Source organism: Macrotis lagotis, chromosome X (genome assembly GCF_037893015.1).
Source record: "Macrotis lagotis isolate mMagLag1 chromosome X, bilby.v1.9.chrom.fasta, whole genome shotgun sequence".
In the NCBI taxonomy this organism is placed as follows: domain Eukaryota; kingdom Metazoa; phylum Chordata; class Mammalia; order Peramelemorphia; family Peramelidae; genus Macrotis; species Macrotis lagotis.
In genome coordinates this window covers 600,444,295-600,465,552 of record NC_133666.1, presented here as the reverse complement: position 1 = coordinate 600,465,552, position 21,258 = coordinate 600,444,295, and the positions used below count along the sequence as shown (strand labels likewise).

At 38.9% G+C, this 21,258-nt stretch overlaps 1 protein-coding gene across 6 annotated transcripts in view; it reads left to right on the top strand.

The window, feature by feature from the left end:
- The window catches only part of ST3GAL1 (ST3 beta-galactoside alpha-2,3-sialyltransferase 1), a 117,202-nt gene that overhangs the window by 71,565 nt on the left and 24,379 nt on the right, over positions 1-21,258 (top strand). For 4 of the 6 annotated variants that reach the window (XM_074202526.1, XM_074202527.1, XM_074202525.1 and 1 more), the window contains one exon: positions 15,764-16,625. In XM_074202526.1, coding sequence (XP_074058627.1) covers positions 16,314-16,625 — 312 coding nt within the window. In that variant the 5' untranslated portion in view covers positions 15,764-16,313. Of the gene's footprint in view, positions 13,427-15,763; positions 16,626-21,258 lie in introns of all 6 variants that reach the window. The other 2 variants (XM_074202528.1, XM_074202529.1) reach the window with 2 other exon arrangements.

The following is a 21,258-nucleotide window of genomic DNA, read 5'->3' as shown; positions in this document are numbered from 1 at the left end:
CCGCCAAGATAATAATCATCATAGTAATAGTCATTGCAGTGGAGAAAGTAATCCTTGGGATGGAGATGATGATAATTTGGGTGGAAAGAATACGAATTGGGGTAGAGATAATAATTGAGGGTGGAAACCAAAATCAGGGCTGTAGTAGCAATAATTGTGCGTAGATAGTCATTGTGGGGGGATGTTGATTGTGTAGAGAATACACTTGGGGGTATTATTAGCTACTGGGGCGGCCGGGTGGCACAGTGGATGGAGCCCCGGCCCTGGAGTCAGGAGCACCTGAGTTCAAATCCGGCCTCACACACTTAGTCATTGCCCAGCTGTGCGGCCTTGGCCAAGTCATTTGCATCCGGGGCCAACTCCAGTGGTCCTGATATCTGACCTTTGGATCCAGATGGCTCTGGAGGGGAAAGTGAGCCTGGTGACTTAGCACAGCCCCCCCCACACACACACACACCCAACTCAAATCCATTTTACTTGTTTGTCATGGAATCGCCTCCTGGAAATCATGGAATGAAGGACAAACATCATCACTTTGGGGTATCAATAATAATTAGGATGAATAAGATAATTATAATTGGAGTAGAGATCATTGAATTGGGGATAATGATAATTGGGGTAGAGATAATTATTGGAGAGGTGATGGTAATGGGTGCTAATACTAATGAGGTGGAGATAATTGGAGTAGTGATCATAATTGAGGTGGCAATAATTGAGGGTAGTGATAAAAATTGGTGATAAGGATAATAGAGTAGGGTTATAGTTTGGTTGTAGATAATAAGACTTGGGGTATCAATAATAGTAATTGGATTGAAGATGATAATTATAACTGAGGTGGAAATAATAATTGAATTTGGGATAATTAAGGTATAGATAATTGAGTGGCAATAATTATTGGATGGCAGTAATAATGACAGGTTAAGAATAATTGGGGAATCAGTAAAAACAATGATTGGTGAATAATAATAATTGAATAGAGATAATGATAATAATAGGATGGAAATAGTTATGATAATTGGGATAGAGATAATAACAGGGATGATGATAACCATAATCAGGATGATTGTAGCACTTTAAGACCTATCAAAAGGTTTACAAATATAATTCCAGTTGATCTTCTTAACAAACCAAAGAGGGAGGAGCTATTATTAACTCAAGTTTACAGGTGTAGAAAGGGAGGTTAAAGTGACTTGCCAACGTTCACACGACTAGTATGTTTGAGGTTAAATTTGAACTCGGGTCTTTCTGATTCTCAGGGCCGTCCAGTGTTCTGTCAGCACACCATACCACCTAGTCACCTCTAAAATGAGGAAGGCTGGACTTAGCTTTCTCTCTCTCAGGCCACTTCCAACTCTCAGATTCCATTTGATTAGTTTAAAAAGATGGATAAATATGAGTTGAAATCAGAAACTTGAAAACATTCTGCACTGTTTTTCTTCCCCAGGATCTTCTCCCCATAATTTTTTCAAGTGAATCCCTCCATCCTTTAGGTCTATTCTATTTAGAATTTGTTTTATTTATTCTATCAGTGTCCTGTTTATAATCTGGAACCATTGACATGTGCCCAAGTAGGCTCAAGAAAACACTGACTCAGTCTTTTTATGATGGGCACTGGATCCAGAAGTCACTCCATCTTGTGATTTCTCTTCTCTCGTTTTTCCCAAATCACAGTTCCTGAAATTCTTTTTAGGATGACTGTGGGTCTGACACTCATTCGACAAGGTCCTGGACCTTGCAAGGGATTCATCATCCTCATTTAAAAAATTCAGAGTCTAGGCAATGTTTTCTAGGATCTCAAGGAATAAATCTTTTCTGACATAGAGCCTGCCATATTGGAATAGGTGACTAATAAATTTTGTGGAATATAATTCCATTTTTGTGGTCAGGGGAGAGTTGATGTTTGGTCTTTTAAAGAAAACTTTTCATCTTATATGTCAGACCACATCGAAAGCATTCTGTTTCATTCTGGGCATATTAACCCAGGGCATCCAAAATTGTGACTGGCCAGGAGATCAGGTCACATGAAAATCAGTAGGAAATGGAAGCCTAGGCAAAGAAAAGGGAACAGGTAAACTTGTCTTTGTGTAGACTTGGTGCTAGGCTTGCTCCAGGCATCTCCCGGAGGAAAAGCTTTTTGTGTCCTTGGACAAGTCATTTCCCTTCCTCTCCAGGCCTCAGTTTCCTCCTCCATAAAATAAGGGGGAAGGAGGTGTTAGGTTTTGACCTTTATGTCACCAGCACTTGAATGCTTATGATTCTAAGTTAAAAGAGGTGATGTTAACATCACTTCAACATCAGGAAAATCTTTCAGTTAAAAAGAATCCCATATTGACATGGATTGATTTCTGAGATAGTGAGCTCCCTATTCCTGGAGGTTATCTCACCAAGACTAAATGGCTATGTTTCATCTGCTGTGTTTTAGAGGTATTTTGATGCATCATTCATCAGGCTGGGTAAGCTGACCTCAAAGATCCCATCCAACTCTGGGATTCTATGATTTTTAAAAATGCTTTTAAATATTAAAATAAATATTAAATAAAATATTTTAAATATATAATACAAATAATAAAATGCAAATAAAAGTCATAATAAATGTAAAATTATAGAAATAAAGATACTTATTTTAAATACATAAATAATAAACTACAAATGAATATGCTTACTCTGTGCCAGCACTGGCTAATAGCTATTATAAGCAAGAATCTCTAGTTATTGAGTATTTGACAGGATGTATTGTTTTACTGCAGAGGTAATCCAGAACAAGAAAGCACATGAAGAGAGGGAGGAACCAGGTGGAATGTAGACTATATCAAGATAATCTTTTGAACAATTAGCAGGTGCCAAGACATGCTTCACTACCAGTTTGAGGTTTATTATGAAGTCCTGTGATGTTTGTCACAGGCCTGAGGGCCTCCTGGGTACTGGAATTCCCAGCAAAGTCAAGGGTCAAGAGTTTGGGGCCATTGGATGAAACTCTCACTCATTCTTCTCTTCCTCTGACTATGCTCTGGTTCCCTGTGACCCATAGAACTGTGCTTTCTAGAGCTCTCAGCTTTTGAATTTGGGAGGGTGGTTGCATCACCACATCCTTGAAAGGCTGTGATTGCTAAAAAAAAAAAAAAAAAAAAAAAAAAAAAAAAAAAAAAAAAAAAAAGGTTCAACAAAAGGAAGCACCTGCTCCCTCATCTCTTAGTAAAACACTTTCCAGAGCTGTCCTCAGAGAAGGATCACAGAGAAGCTGTCTCCAGGCCTTAAACAATTTAGCAACAAAGACCTCCCAAGAAAGATTGATTGTTCTGTTTCTTGTTATTTTTTGGGACCAATCTCAGAGTAAGGCTGCCACTAATATTCTGGATGTCTTAGACAAGTTCACTGGGACCTCCTTGCAACCATAAAATAAAGAAAATGGATTTTTTTTCTGTTCTAGTCTCTTCCATACTTTGTAGAGAGAGGAATGACCTAGACCTTGGCCTTCTTTAATTTCTGTATTCTTGGTGGCAGAAAAGGATATGGATTTCATTCATGTTTGTGTTCTCTGGAACCTTGGAAGTCAAGAATTGTGGTTCCAGACTCAGTTGGGTCAGCATCTAGCCCTGTGACAGAAGGATAGCTACATGGGAGAAGGAAGCCCTCTGGCTTTTCATTTACTTGCCTTTAAAATGAGAGAGTTGGTCTAAATTAATTTTTTGGTCTTTACTAGCCCTAACCCTTTATTGGAATTCTATTGCTACCTTCTACTGTCCTCTCTTCCCCCAAGGCCTTTGGGGGCAGTAAAGGAGGATTAAACTCAGCTGGCAAGGGTCAGTCTTATATTAGCAAGGAGAGAGCTAGATTGAATGGACTTAACTCTTTCTAGTCCATCCTGTGAGACCTCAGGCAAGTCACTTAACTCCAGTTCATCTCAATTACTTCCTCTACATAATGGGGAATAATAATACCTACTCTTTCATCTTGGGCATACCTCACCTAGTATACTTTTGCATATCTCATCTCTATAGTAGAATGTACTGTTGAGGTACAAACTGCAATTGATGACCCTTTTCCCACTCCCCATCACCAGATTCTATTTTCTATAAATCTGAGTCCTGGATTTAGTGAATATACGCAAGGATTCCCCTCCTACCTCACTATCCTGCTGGATTTTTAAGTGTACACACTCACTACTTTAAAGGTTATTTTCAATTCATGGAGGTTGTGTAAAAAAAGTGTGAGGATGGGTCCTCACTCCACCAGAGTGGTACCACAGGATGTCACGGAGAATTTGATTTCTAAATCAAGTTTTCATTCTGAATCACCAACTTCCTATAGTCATGTAAGCTACCCAAGTCTCAGGTGCTCATCTATCATTATGGGATTTATGAAACCTGCTCTGCCTACATTAAAGATGTGCTATGAGGATGAACTCAAGAGGACTTATCTGAAAGGGCTTTGAAGAGTTGCCCCTAAGGCAAGATATGGACTGAGAGCTGGAGAATAGTAGCAAGTCAGCAATCTGCCGACTATTTCTTTTCTGTTCCCCCTCTTATTAAAACATATTCCAAAGTTGGCAATTACAAGGCATTGTCTACAGAATGGTACCTTCAATGCCAGGCCATTTTCACTAAACTCTAAATAATTCATTAGCCAAAGATATTGAGAGAAAAAGATAATTATTGTTGCTAATTTCCCCATGACCCCAAATTCCAGGTGTTATTAATCCTTTCCACTGAGGGTGACTGAGGAAATATTTGGGGGGATTCATCAACCTGCCAGATCAACTCCATCTGCAGCCCACAGTGCCCAGGCAGACATTCATTTAATGAGGACGCAAACTTCCCATCTAACTTAGCAAATAACATCTAAATTTTAGATAGTCTGGTGAAACCTATGAATCCCTTCTCAGAAAAATCTTTTTAAATGCACAAATTAAATTATGTAGGATTACAAGGAAAATAAATTGTGTTGAAATACAGGTATCAAAATATTGGATTTTAAGTTTGTCTTTTTTTTAAACACAGATCAGAGGTTAAGAACTCTAGTCTAGAACCTGAGAATAAACCACTCACTTACTGGAGCAGCTAAAATTTGAGCTATCAAAAAGACCTAGTATCCCAGAGCCCAAGACATACATCAGTAAAATTAGGGGATTCACAGAATGGTACTAGTGGAAGAGACTTTGGAACAAAGAATGTTAGAGTTGGAAAAAGTTTTTAACTTAGGATGTTACAACTAGATGGAACATTAGAACTTAGAATGTTAGAATCTATGATATTAGAGCTGAAAGAAACTTAAGAATTTAGAGCCTCAGAACACAGAATATTAGAGTTGGAAGGAAATTTAAAACCTAGCATGTGAGAACACAGGATGTTAGAGCTGAAAGGAACTTTAGAACTTAGAATGTTAGACCATACATAGAGTTGGAAGGAACTTAAGATTCTAGAATGTGAGAATTCAGGATGTTAGAACTGGAAAGGGACTTTAGAGACCACCTTGTCCAATCCCTTTACATAGATTTTGTAGTGATTATTTTTTTAGAGGAACTAGATCAGAGCTTCAAATGCAAATACTTGGGTAATTTTCCAGACTGAAACTTTTTCTAAATGAATGAGATGAGAGTAATTGAAAGGGGAAGACCCACCTGAAGTGATTGATGAGTAGGAAGCTTTCCATACAATCAACTCAGCCCCCTTCTCTCTCTCCAGATACTTCAATTTAGTGTAAAGAGTACAGGAATGGAGGTGGGGGGGATAGGGGGAGGTGGATTTAGGACAGGTCTGATCCTTTCCTTCTTCTGTTGAATGTTAGGCATCCTTAGCCAAGTCACTTAGATTCTCTAGACTTTAGTTGTCCTATCTCCCTCATGGAGGTAACAGGGAAGTGCACAATTGACTTGAAGTCAGAAAATTTTAATTTGACTAATTATTGGCCACTAAAACCTATATGACATTCAATCAATCACTCAACAAGCATATATTAAGCACCTACTATACGCCATATATATGAATATGTATGCAATATCGACAGACAAGAGTAAAAGTCTCTTATCCTTAAGGAACTTATGTTTTGTTGGAGAAGTGAAAATATAGACAAATGGATGGATGGATAGATGGAGATAATACATACACAGACATAAAAACAGATTATAAAAGATAGAGAATACAGACACAGGCATAGAAACATAGAGACAAACAGGTAATAGAAACAAGCATAAAAACATTATAGGGGTGGCTAGGTGGCACAGTGGATAAAGCACCAGCCCTGGAGTCAGGAGTACCTGGGTTCAAATCCGGTCTCAGATGCTTAATAATTACCTAGTTGTGTGGCCTTGGGCAAGCCACTTAACCCCATTTGCCTTGCAAAAACCTAAAAAAAAATTATAGAAACAGATTAGATAGGTAGGTAGTGGTAATAAAGATAGGTATAATAAAGTCAGCTAATAAAGAAGCAGATTATAGAGATAGAGATAATAGCAACAGCATAAAAACAGATTATAGAGATAAATAATAGAGACATGGGTATAAAAAATTATAAAGACAGATATAGACAATAGAGATAAGATGTAGATTATAGACAAGTAGATAATTATATAGTTATACTTATATAGAGAAATATAGATGTAGGTAAACAAAATCTATATAAAATAAATGCAAGCAAATCATTTCATGGAGCCACAGTTTCCTAAACTTTTAAATGAAGGAGTTGGACCAGGTGATCATTATGGTCTCTTCCAGTTCTAAAATCTATTGCTCCAATGATGCCCCTTTTACATAATCATATCTCATATAATAATAATGATAATAATTAGTACTTATATCACACTTTAGAGTTTACAGAGCACTTTGCAAATATCTCACAGCATCTCTGGAAGGTAAGTTCTGTTATTATTCTCATTTTAATTATGAGAAAACTGAGGCTGAGAGAGGTTATATAACTTGCCCAGGGTCAAATAGTCTAGGAAACATCTGAGGCAGGTTTTGAGCTTAGACCTTCCTAATTTCATCTGTATCTCAGGCATCAGCTAGCTCCCTCATTTGTAGTGCCTTCCCCTTCAAAGTTGCTTTCCTTCTGCACTGTATTTATTATAAATGAGATGATGCTACAGCTCAGTCAATTCAGTCATTTCCAACTCTGCATGACCCGATTTGGGATTTTCTTTGCAAAGACATTGGAGTAGTTTGCATTTGCCTCTCCAATTCATTTTATAGATGAGAAAAGTGAAGCAAATAGGATTAAGCATTTTGCCTAGGATAGCATAACTAGTATCTGAAGTCAGATTTGAACTTGAGAAGAATGACTCTTCCCAATTCCAAGCCCAGGGTTCTAACCACTGCACCATCTAACTCCCCATTATATATGTACAAATTTACATATATGTTGTTTTCCTCATTGAAGCATGAGTTCCTTCAGGAAAAGAATATGATGCATATAAGCTCTTTGAAAATGTTTATGAATTCATTATTATGAAAAACAAAGAATTTAGGGTAGTGTTAGTGACAGTGCTATGAAAAGAATGAAATGTGCTATGTGAATGCTACATTGTGCATAGGAGGGGTCTCCACAGAGAGCTAAAAAGGTCCTTGGTCTTCGGGATCAAATCATCTCAAGATGAAGGACTAGTCTTGCCCAGCTCTCTCTCCCATGCTTCCACAGTGTTGAAGAAGGGGAGAATTAATACCCAAAATGATCAAGGCCCAAAGCTCAGAGCAAAGTCAAGAATTTAGCTTCTCTTTGGGAGTGAAATGAGGAATAAAGTATCATTGAATTACACTTCCATGGACATAAACCCTAGGGAAGTACTCACCAATAATATGACAATGGTGTAGACACAAAAGGTTAAATCCACAAACCATGGTTTCTGGTCCAAGCAACAAAGCAACCATTGAGAAGGTGACTGAAGAGTGGTGTTATTATATCTGTGAGATGTTCTTGCCCTGTAGAGTAGGGAAGGCTTGGTCTTCTAGCCAGACTTCCCAGGTAGGATCCCATCAATGACATCCCTGATGATATATTTTTTAAAACCCTTGAATGGTGAGGTTCTCCTATCCAACCAAGCAACCTATAACTAATTGTTAGCAATTATTTCTTTGTGTTGAACCAAAGTCTGCTTCTCTGTGACTTTCCTCTAGAACCACAGAGAGTTAACCTAGTTTGTAGACAGCTGAATCTTCACATTGTTGAGGTAAATACCAGAGTAAAGGGGGGGGGCAGTAAGGGAGAAGGATCAAACAAGTCATCCAGCAGACTCAAGGCATTCAACCATTAGGAAATGTGGATTGGATAGAATTTGAGACTTGGAAGGGTCCTTGAAGATATAAAATACTAAAATGTAGAATATCAGAGCTAGACAGGAACTCAAAAACACGAAGTTTTAGAACTAGAAGGGTCCTTGGAGATGATGTTTCACAAAATGAGGAAACTGAGGCCCAGAATGGAAAAAAAAGACTTGTTTCCATGGTCGTTGGCCTGTTCTTCCATAGTAGTCATGTAAAGAAAGGGGCCAGATGAAATGATCTGTAAAAGACCCCTATTTTCTGTGAGGTTTGAAGTAAGCAAGGGCCAGCATACCCAGTCTCTGATTGAAGATGATCTACCATCAGGAATCATAGAATATTAGAACCGGAAGGAAACTAGAGGTAATATAGTCCATCATCTTTATTTTATAGATGGAAACTGAGACCCAGAGAGGGGAAGTCACTTTCCCAAGGTCATGCAGCTGGCTCATGTCAGTAGCCAACTTAACCACCTCTTCTGGCTCCCAGTCCAGGGAGATATGTTTGGTTTTGCGGCATGGGGGGTTCCCCTAATTCAAAAATTAGGAGCCATCTACCAAAGAGGTGAATAGATCACTGGTTCTGGAGTCCTGGGAACCAGGTTCAAATCCCATCTCTTAAGTATCAGAAACATTTCAAAACCAGGGAACGTGTACTGAATGGGAAATTCTAGAATTTGAGACTTAGAAGGGGTATTAAATACGTAAAATAGTTGAATATCAGATCTGGGTTATTTTAGCTTAGTCAAATCACTTCATTAATCTTCCTCCACCTCAGTTTCCTTATCTGTAAAATGAAAGATGGCTTAATTAACTTCAAGCTCAAACAAAAACAACAATGTGAAAAACACTGTGCCAGGCTCTTGGGATACAGAGACTTAAAAAATAATAATAAATTCCCTGACCCCCAAAAGCTCACATTCCCCTGCAGGAAGTCTTATATAAAGTGAGATTGGCATAATAACAGTGGGCTCTAGGAGACTTATGCCTGATACTTAGGGTGATTGACTAGGCAGTTGGCATTTAACACCAGGAAGGCAAGGCCAAGGTCATTTGTTTTCAAGCTCCCAAGGGTGCCTCATGCCCTCAGGCTGAATAGGACTGGGCACCAAGACACAGGTTCCTCTTGGCCTTTAGAGAAGTTGTTTGCACAGGTCAGTGCCACACCTCAAAGGCATCCTGTGACTGGCAGGAAATTCAGATGCTTACCTTCCCCTCCCTTGTGGTTTTCTGTCTTTCCTTCCCAGCAATCAATGAGTGCTATTGAGAACACGTGTCCAAGAGTCAATAGATGGTTTTCAAGAGCTATTTATGAACCCTAATAATGGTACCTTCCTGCTCTGCAATGAGTGACCTCCGGCAGGTCCCACTCCCTCTCTTAGCCTCAGTTTCTTCATCTGTAAAATTTAGGGACTGGATCAGATGCTGTCTAAGGTCTCTTCTTGCACTAAATCTTATAATTGCCTATGAAACCCAGTCCTGGATTATGTGCTTATCTTTTAATTGAGGAACCAAATCATAATACAGAGTCATACTGCCAGGCTTCAGAAGGAGCTCAAAGAGCATCCAAGGCATGTGTTTTTCAAATGAGGAAACTGAGGCTTAAATATGGGAAATGACTAACTGAAAAAATAGAGAATTAGTGTTAAAGCCCAGAATGAGATCCATCTGTCTTACTTCCTGCTCCAAGACTCTTTCTTCTACTCTTTATACTACAACATACAGCTTTTTAGAGGAGAGAAAGTGGGAAAAGAGAAGGTAAGAATGGCACTGAACCTTGAAGGGTGAATGGAATTTGAATGGGCAAGAGAAGACATGGAGGGTATTTCAGGAAGAGGGAACAGTTTTAATAGATTCTTAGAGGTAGGAGTGAGCATTGGAGTGTTTGAGGGACTAGGAGTAGGGGAGAGATGATTTAATGAGATAGATAGGGATCCAGTCTTCCTATCATTGATTGATTTGGTCCAGTCATGCATAAAGGCATTATTAGAGTGCTTACCATCAGCTCAAGCTGATAGCCTTTTCTCCTTATGAATGTTTGTGTGTGAATGTCAGCATGTGTTTTTTTGTTCCTATGTGTAATTATAAATGTTTTCTCAGTTTTCTGTGTTTTTGCATATTGTGTGTATATACACATATGTACTTAAATACATATGTTTCTAAGTATTTATGTTCATGTATATTTCTGAGATTATTTTCCATGTGTATTTTTTCACAAAGTTATCCATGCCAGGGAGTTTGTGTGTTTTCATGTCCTTGTGAATGTGAATGTTTTCCATTTCTTTGTTCCTAGGTTTGTTTCTAGGCTCCATATTAAGTGTGTATTTCTGGGTAGGATTTTGTATAGTTATGTATGATTGAATTTGTGTTTCTGTGTCTTTTTAATGTTTCTCTGTTTATCAGCAATATTTATGTGAGTTTAATCTGTTTTCATGTATATTTGTGAATGTGTAGATGTATGATTTTCTGTCTGTTAATCGATGTTGGAATGTCTGTTTCTGGCTTAGATTTTCTATATGTTTATACCTCTGCATTTGACTGTATATTTGGGTATTCTTGTGTATTTGTGACTTATGTCTGGGTTTACTTTTGACTTACTATATGATTTTTAATATGTCTATATATATTTGTATATTTATATATATCTAAATCTGTATCTGTGCCTTTAGGTGTTTTTCAGTGGGTTTCTGTTTTCATTTTTGTTAATTGTGTTTCTGTGAGTCTGTTCCTGTACATATATATGTGTGTGTGTGTGTGTGTGTGTGTGTGTGTGCATTTTTGTTTGTGGGAGTGTGTGTGTGTGTGTGTGTGTGTGTGTGTGTGTGTGTGTTAGAAGAACATTCTTGGAAGGCACAGAGCTCTAATTCAAGAGAATTTGCATCTATGTGGGAGAAGATTGATTTATACTCATTTTATTAACTGAATCAAATGAGTATCTCAGAATTACTTTGGGTAATTGAGCATCCAGAGAAGCAAATGTATTTGCCGTAATTGAAACAGAGCAAGCCTGCCATTTTCTTCAGATTTTTGAGATCTGACAGCCGATCTGGTTGACTCAGTGAATGAAGTTGGAGGCAGCATTCCTGCCATGTACTCTCTTTGGTTCCATTGGTCATTCACAATTTGGGGGTAAGACCCTGAATCATAATTTTTTTTAGACTTTAGCATGTCTGGACCCTCTGATTCAAGGTGACTATATACTTTAAGGTAACACTTGGATGGTCATTCCCTTAGGGTATCAGTTGCAAACATCCCTTTTGGTTTTCTCTCATCAGAAAATATTAATAAAAATTACAGACCAGGAAAATTCAGCAAGTTCTCAAAAATGGTTTAGTTGGAAAATAGTTTGTGTGTTCTATTGCAAATGAACAAAATGGAGAGTATGCAGAGCACGTTGGGCCCTAAGTGAAAGCATATGGAACAGATCACCAGCCATTAAGAGAGGAAGGTACGCAAAGGAAAAGGAGGGCAAAACCCATCAACCTCTTCCTCTGGTTTTCTTTAGAGGACTATAGGATTTAGAGTTGGTAGATCTCTTAACTAGTTCAACTCCCATGCTTTATAGATGAGAAAAGAGAAGTCAAGAAAAGAATTAAACTCTCAAATTCACAAAGATCATTAAGTGGCAAAGCTAGAATTCAAACTCAGGGCCTGTAAGTCCAGTTGTTTTTCCATTGCACCACACTATCTATCACCATTATCAGTGGCACCACCACTACCACCAAACATTTGTTGAGTATTGCTTCATGTAGAACCCCATGCTGCAGTACTGAGACTACAGAAAGCTATAGGGGCATTGTTATATCCCAGAAAACATATGCATGTGTTTTTTGTTTGTATATATTTCTGGGATTGTTTTCCAGTGTATTCTCTCTCTCTCTCTCTCTCTCTCTCTCTCTCTCTCTCTCTCTCTCTCTCTCTTTCTCTCTTTACTCTTTCACTTGAGGATGCCCTAAACATTCACTTAACAAACATTTATTAAGGGTCTACATAGGGGTGGCTAGGTGGCACAGCGGATAGAGCACCAGCTCTGTAGTCAGGAGTACCTGAGTTCAAATCTGGCCTCAGACACTTAATAATTACCTAGCTGTGTGGCCTTGGGCAAACCACATAACCCCATTTGCCTTGCAAAAACATAAAAAAGAGTACATAATTGTGAGGTAATATGATATAACTAGATGTGGAGTGAGAACAAAATAGCTATGTGACTATGGACAAGTTTCATTGCCTCCCTGTGCCTTGCTTTCTCCATCTGTAAAATTGGATTGGAGGATAGGATAGAAATGCTTTAAAATATTAAAATACCATATAAATGTGATATTATTATTATTATTATTATTATTATTATTATTATGGGAGGTGCTAAGCCAGAAACAATAGAGAGGCCCTCAAGGAACTTAGAGGTAGTGTTAAGGGAATTGCACATATATACAAATAGGAAATTTTGAGTAAGTTTGCAGAAGGGTATCAAGTTCAGAAGGAAGAGGAAAAAACAAATCTAAGCAAAATTAAGCAGCAGGTGATAGAAAGTTTGAGTTCACAGATGAAGGAGGCTGAATCAGAAACTCTTATTAAAGAAATGGTCTAGATATTTCCAGATCTGAGTAAGACAAGAAGCCCTGAGGAGGGGTCAGAAAAGCAAGAATGGACAGGACCTTTCTCAGCATAAAACAGAGGACCAGAGCATACTTTCAAGAGAAAATCGGCACAATGCCTCCAAGACCTGGTCCAGCCCCAAGCAAGTGACTTCCGGGGGTGGAGGGGGGTAGGCCCCAGCTGTTTCATCACTTTCCAGGCCTCTCCCCTCCTCCCACCCTCCATTACAAAGAGGAAGTTTTCTAGCCCCAGATGCAGAAAATAAGGGGACTTCCTGGTCTCAGGTCAACAAGACTGGGTTGACTCTAAGCCGACTGAGACTAACCAGAATGACCTGAGAAGGAGAGGGGGCAAAGGGAAGCAGAATTAATGGACATTTGCAAGGGTTAGCCCAGAAACAATGGCTTTAACTTTTGTGTGCTGCTTTTCAGTCCCTTTCTCCTGCTTTGATAAATACATCCAGTCCCTTCTTGCCCCAAACTAATAGTCTACAATTAAATACTATAAAAGAAGAGCAAACCATGTTCTGAGGAGAGAGGTCACACCTGATGGATGAGTGAGGACCTTAATGGAGCCACAAGTGTGAGTATTAGTTGTCCTTTTCCAGGACTAGAGATGTAAATGAAGATGCATGTTAGGTTGGGATGTCCAATCCCTGGGCCTTTCTTTTTTTGATAATCTCTTGTTTCCTTCCAAAAAGAAAATAACCTCCCCCCGCCAAAAAAAAAAAAAAAGCCCCACAAATGAAGAACAAAAACCTCAAAATTTACTTATATTTTGATTAATCAAGGCATCACCATGCCCTGTAGTGTACTGCTTTTGGATGCTATTTAGTAAAAGACTGAGTGAGTCATTGTTGGTCCATGACAAGTTGGGGAAGGAACCAACTAAGTTGTTCCTGAAATTCCAGGTTTACATTCTGCTCAAACAAGTGTGCAACTCCCTCCCATCTCTATATGCTATCCTAAATTCTTTTCTATTCACCATCATTTAGATCATGGAGAAGAGGGGAAGGAGGGTCTTTATGGATAAGAGAGATAAGCTCTTTACCTGAAAGACTGCCATTGTGGCCATCAGCAGGTGTCATTTGAGTCCTAAGCTTGGGATCAGTTTGGGTGTACTGGGAAGACCTATGTGTTCATTGCTAGAAGATCAGAGTTCTAGGATTTCCTCTGGCCTTTCTGAGCCTCTGTTTTCTCCACTCCAAAATGGAATCTTAATGAACTCCTGAGGATTGTTGTAAAGAGAATCCTTTGTATTAAAGCATAACTGGGTATAATAACTACTTCTGATATCTTTTAAGTCTTTGGTGTAAAAACCAAAGGTGAAAAACTAATTTGAGTTAAATGCAGCCTAAACTTCTTGATAGAGTCTAAAATATAGATTCAGTAATCCCTGGGTTTGAGTCCTGTCATTTAACTGGACCCCAGACAAGTCATTTTTGAATTATTCTTATTGTCATTATCATCATTATTAATAACAATGAAGATGAGGATGATAAGATGGCACTATCAGGCTTGCAAAGCACTTTAATATGTTATTTCTTCAAATCTGATCAACAACCCATTTACAGATGAGGAAATTCAAGACTGAACAATATTAAGTAATTTTCCCAGGATTACACAGCTAATAAGTATCTGAATCAGGATTCAAATTTAGATCTAACTGATTCCAAGTATAATACAGCTCTGTGTCCTCTGCCACCTAGCTGCCTTGGTTTCTTCATGTGTAAAATGGGACTGATAATAATACTTTACAGAGTGTTTATGAGGATCAAATAAGATAATATAATGTAAAGTGTTTTATAAACCTTAAAGTTGAAAATAAAAGTGAACTATTATTGCTGTTAAGATCAGTTGAGGATTTGTGGCAACCCCAGCCAAGAGGGTCTTCTCTAATTTAAAAAAAAAAATTCCTTTTTATTTATAATGCATAATGGAACACCTAGGTATAATTGATCCTTTTGCCATTCTGTGGAAGGAGGAGAATCAGGGGAAAGAGCATTGGCCTTAAAGCATAGGAACCTAAATTGAAATCCTGATGTTTGTCCTTCATTCTCAAGGAAAGATCTAATATCATGGAGGTGATGATTTGGCAAGCAAGTGAATTGAATCTGAATGTGCTGTCACCAACCTTTCTTCCTCCTCTGGAGCTAACCAGATCCTGTGGCCAGATGTGAATTAGGTCAACTGGAGATGGTCCTGAATGCAAGGCAGTCAGGGTTAAGTGACTTGCCCAAGGTCACACAGCTAATGAGACTCAAATGTCTGAGGCTGGATTTGAACTCCTGTCCTCCTGATTCCAAGACTGATACTCTATCTACTTGCCACCTAGCTGCTTTGAATGTACTCAGCCATATGATTATCTGTTTAGCTATACATAATGTGGTTTGATGTAAAAATCATGACTTTGGGGTAATTGAAAGGAATCTTAGATGATATTCTAGCTTAACACCTGCATTTCATAAATGAGGGAACTGAGGCATTTAATTCTGAGCTTTACCATTTACTCTGTGACTTTGGACATGTCATTTAATTTTTCTGTGTTTTAGTTTCTTTATCTGCAGATAAGTGAGTTTGGCTACATGGTCTTGGAAGTCCTTTCCAGTTCTATATCTGTGATTTAATGGGCAAATCATTTTCTTCCTCTGAACCTCAGCTTTATTATTTATAAATGTGGATACCAATATGGTATGGTTCTACCTTTGTAAACCTTGAATCTTGAGAACATTGTTTTGTTGACCTGCCTTTGCTTAGAAGCCTCTACCTAGCACTTTTAAACTATTTTTTTTTTAAATCGGAAGTTAGGAAAGAAGAAAGAAAAAGAGACAGAGAGAAGAAAGCTAGGGATGTGAAAGGCAATGGGAGATTTTTTTTCCCAAGCACTCAACACAGTTTCATTCTGTTTTCTTCTGTACAGATGACTGTCAGGTCCCTGTGATTCAAGCAAGTCCTGGACCCTTCACCTGCTCCTTTGATTGGCACCCAGGATTTAATCCCCAGGAGGACAAACTTTTTGGAGGTGTGAGAGAAAGAATCTTTCATCTGGCGGTGAAGTCCCTTCATTGATATTCTCCCCTGAAAGCTAGCCAGACTCTGACACAGATATTAATTGCCTCTCAATCTGTTTGAACAGGGAAAGGAAATCACTGTTATTTGTTTCGATTAAAGCCTCGAAGAGAGAAATCAGTTGCTGTTGAGGAGGACTGAAGAAACAGAACCAGAATTATTTTATTTTAAACACTAAGTGATAAGATAAATAGAACAGAGACTTCACATGATACATTTACTATCTCAAGAAGATTGCTGAAGTTCCAGTGGACCCTGAGAGATGAATTTTGTGTTGCCTTACATCTCCATAAGGATATCCTCTCTCTTCCTCTGACCAGATAAGGCCTTGACCCAATTTTTCAAACCTTTGGAACCTCTTAATCTGCTCCTGCTGCTAAGACTCCCACCAGGGGGAAAAGATGGCAGTGATCAGGAAGAAAGGCCTCAAAGTGTTTACTTTTGTCGTCCTTCTGGTTTTTCTCACCTCCTTCTTCTTGAACTATGCGCATACCACCACAGCTTATATGTGGTTCCCCAAGCAAATGGTGATGCATTTCTCAGAGCATTTCAGAAGATTCATGAAGCAGCCCCAAAGACCCTGTAGTTGCTCCCAGTGCATCTCAGAGACTGGGTTTGTGCCCTGGTTCGATGAAAGGTTTAATCACACAATGCAGCCGTTGCTGAACTCCCAGAATGCTTTCTTGGAGAACGACACCTATAAATGGTGGATGGTAAGTAATTGTTTGAATCCCCAGGGTCCCCTGAGGAGTGTGAACTGTGTGTGGCATTACAAGGTTGGAGGAAATATGGAAGAGAAGGCCAGCTCCTTCTGACCCATGGTCAGGTTTTCAGTGCAAGCATTTGCACCACAGTAATAAGCAGCTACAGACTAGAGACTGCCTAAGACTTAAGAAAGAACGTGTTTCACTTATAAGCCTTTCTTGGGCAATTTTTTTAAGAGAACCAGTTGCTAAGCATTTATCAGCCCTCCCCTCCCCTCTCTGGAAAAGACATGTAGGACTCAGGTCTTGCCTTCTAGAAGCTTCTATTCCAGGAGACATAGAATAGCTGCAAAGAATATGAAGTGTTGGGGCGGCTAGGTGGCGCAGTGGATAGAGCACCAGCCCTGGAGTCAGGATGACCTGAGTTCAAATGCGGGCTCAGACACTTAATAATTACCTAGCTGTGTAGCCTTGGGCATGCCAAACAACCCCATTGCCTTGCAAAAACCTAAAAAAAAGAATATGAAGTGTACAATGATAAGGTTCAAAGAAATTAATGAAGAAAAGATGAACTTGGACTTGTGACTAGGGTGCTAATCCTAGCCCTGACTTTTCTACTTGTAAATTCTACAAACTTGGCCAATCACTCCATCTCTCCTTGCTTGCATTTTCTCCTTGACAAAAGAAACACAATAATGTCGGCATTAGCTAATGATGATGATGATGATGATGATGATGATACAGCATTTACTATATGCCAAGCTTTGGCAATTATTATCTCACTTGATCCCAGAAGGTAGGTGCCCTTATTTTTCCCCATTTTATAGATGGGAAAACTGAGGCAGAGGTTAATAGATGAGACCAGATTTGACCTCAGGTCATAACTCAAATATAGATGACATGTCAACCACCTGAAAACCAGCCTGGCAAAATATAGAAAGCCTTATCACCAAATTGACTGGAGAGTGACACATGTTTTAGGTATAGCAACTTTTGAAAGGCATAAGAGCATTAAAAGGGTTATGGAATATGTGATCATAATAGTACCTACACAAACAGTATCATCACAGATATTCTGAATTAGTAACCCTCATCACAAATTGGGGGGGGGGGGTATGTAGATAAAGAAAGAGAAAGAGGGATGGAGGGCTGAATAGACAGATGGACGAATGGTGAATGGATGGATGGAGAGATAGATGATAGAATGGAGAGATGATAAAAAGTTGGATAAGTAAATGGATCAAAAGATGAATAAGACAAATAAACGGAAGGATAATTAGATGGGTGATAGAATGGAGAGATGATAGATATAAAGAAATCATTAAGTACTTTTTTTGAATGAGGCATTGTGATAAATGCTGGGAATACAAATCCAAGCACTTGGTTTCATTCTTTCTAACTGTGGAAGCCTGACACCACCTCACTTTTCTCCCTTCTCTTGGCTTTGCCTCCCTTTCCATTATGTCTCTCCAATTTGATCTCAGTTCAACCACAGACCTCTGCCCCAAGAGCCTCCCTGGGAGTCTCCTCTTTCTTGAACCCCCACCTCATATTCTAAGATAAACACCCGACATTACTGTCCCAATTCCCTTCCCACACACATGCCCCAATGAGAAAGCAGCCAGGTCTGCAGGTAAACAGAGCAGACCAGGAGACTCATGTGGAAACTGTGAAGGGGAGAGTGAAGACTGGGGGCACTGTGTTGAGCTCAGTACTTATTTCAGAATCACTGAATACAAGGATAGTAAAAAAGAAGGAGGCCATTCCTTATACTTCATGCTTTGTTAACTGCTTTCACATATACTATCTCATTTGATCCTCAGAATAATCCAGAAGGCTAATCGGAAATCCTAATTATAGATGAGTAAACTGAGGTAGAGAGGGTTTGAGCCAGGGCTGAGGTGCATTGAGAACTTGCATTCTCCTTCCTGTTTTGTTTTATGAATTTATGAATTATCACTGTCTTTACTTGTACTCTGGTCCCCTCACTCACTCAGCTGCCCAAGTGGTCTAAAGCTTGGTCTGGCCATGTTAGCCCCACTGTTTAATGAGCTCTAGGGGGATTCCCTGTGACAATACTCCAGGTTCAGATATAAAGCTGTTATTTGGCATTGAAATATCTTGAGAACTTGGCCCCTTTCAGCCATTCCCATCTTTTACCACTCTGTGACCCAGCTACCCTGCCCTGCTTGTTTTGTTCACAGGGCTCCATCACTCCTGTCCATGCCTTTGTCCTGACCATTCCCTGTTTCTGGAATACTTCTCTCCTCCTCCCTCTTCACCTCAGCATCCTGATTTCTCTGATTTGACTCAGCTCAAATTACATTTTCTACTGGGGGACTTTCCCAGCTTTCTCATCCTAACTCCTTCCCTTCTACAGATGCCTTTCATCTTTTCTGAGCATATCCATTCTAAAAATTAATTAATTTATTTTTAACAATCATTTTTTGAAATTTTTAATTCAAAATTCTCTCGTTTCTTCCTGTCTCTTCCCCATCCACTGAAGTGAACAATATGATATTGATGATAAATGTGAACTCATGCAAAGCATTTTTTAGTATCTATGTTGCAAAAAATTAAATAAAAAACAAGAAACAAAAAGAAGTGGAAAAAAGCTTCAATCTGTACTATATACTGAGCATATTCTGATTCTACCCATTATTTTTTTTAGGTTTTTTTTTTTGCAAGGCAAACGGGGTTAAGTGGCTTGCCCAAGGCCACACAGCTAGGTAATTGTTAAGTGTCTGAGACCGGATTTGAACCCAGGTACTCCTGACTTCAGGACCGGTGCTTTATCCACTACGCCACCTAGCAGCCCCTACCCATTATTTTTAATATAACTTTTATTAGAATGTAAACTACTTAAGGACAGGCATAGTCTTTTACCTTTCTTTGTAGTCCTAGACCTTAGCATGGTGCCCAGCACATTGCAAGCCTTTAATATATCCTTGTTAACTGATTGACTGTCCATCTACTGGACCAAAAGATTCATGAGAACAGAGATCACCAGAGTTGATATTATCTCCATTTCTTGTTATTCAGTCATTTCCTGCTCTTTCTGATCCATTTTCAGTTTTTTTATTTTGTTTTGTTTTGTTTTGTTTTTGCAAGGCAATGGGGTTAAGTGGCTTGCCCAAAGCCACACAGCTAGGTAATTATTAAATGTCTGAGGCTGGATTTGAACTCAGATACTCTTGACTCCAGGACCAATGCTCTATCCACTGTGCCACCTAGCCACCCCTATTTGCAGTTTTCTTGATAAAGATACTGAAGTGGCTTGCTATCCTTCTCTAGCTCTTTTTACAGATGAGGAAACTTAAGCAAAATTAAAAGACTTGACTAGAATTATACAGCTAGTAAGTGTCTATGATCAGATTTTAACTCATATCTTATTACCTTCAGACCCTGTACTCTATCTGCTACCTAGCTGCCCAAATGCTTAATTAATTTTAATTATTTTCCCATTATACTATTAAACCTGCATATTAATCACAATATTTTAGAGTTGAAAAGGATCTCAGAGATGATCTAGTCCAGTCTGCCAATTCTTATATAAATCCCTTCTGCATTGGCAGCAGTTCAGCCTTCACCCAATCCCTTCTTAAATATGTTTATGGATAAGTAGTTTGAGGAAGTCATTTCTCTTGTAGGATAATTCCAATAGTTAGGAAGAAGTTCATCCTTATATTTAGCAAGACTTGGCCTTCCTGTGACCTTAACCACCTCTCCTACTTCCATCCTCCAGAGCCACACAAAATTAGCTATAATCCCACTTCCATTTCCATATGAAACCCTTTAGCTATTTCTATAGCTAAAGCTATAGTTTTTTTTTTTTCTCCAGGTTAAAAAGGAGGGGGGGGATCTCAGGATTCAAGCTAGAAGAAGTTGTGAGAACTGTTTAGTTCAACTGTAATTTTACAGATGAAGAAAATGAAGCTCTAGAGAGATTAAAGAAGTCCCAAATCACTTATGAAGTTTAGAAAGGCAGTGGCCTAGGACCCTGGACTTCTGATCAGGAAAACCTGGGTTCAAATTCTCCTTTAGACACTCAATACCTATGTGATGCTAGAAATACCTTCAGTTAGGTTGGATTGGAAGCTTCTGAGGTCCCTTCCATCTCTAAATTGTGCTATGATATTGTAGCGCCCTGAAAATGAGACCAAAGCATACAAATTTTTATTCTAAAAGATGCACTGAGACTTATTTTCAGGGGATGTCTGGAGATAAGCAGTCATACCTGCGGCAATCTTATTTGATCTAGTCTTCTCTCTACAACAAAGTTCTTCCCATCTAGCCAGGTGAGCAGCAGTTGAATCCCAGACTAGCAGACCTCTCTGGCCACCTCGCAAAACAAGCAGCAGCATTCACTCAACCTCCTCCTTCTGGCTGCTTATGGACACCTGGTTTTTAGTTTCAAGACCATAACTGCCTGAAACACCTTCAATCTTTCTTCTCCTTAGTGATGATTAGAGATGGAGCTTTGTTTCCCTCCAGTGACTGTCTGTACTCTGACTGGTCATGCAGCCAATAAGGTTTTGAGTTCATCTGTTAACATTTACCTCTCAACCAAAGACACATGCTTGGGTATTTACAAATAATTATAATTTATTTTATCATTTATTTAAAGTATTAATGTCAGTAA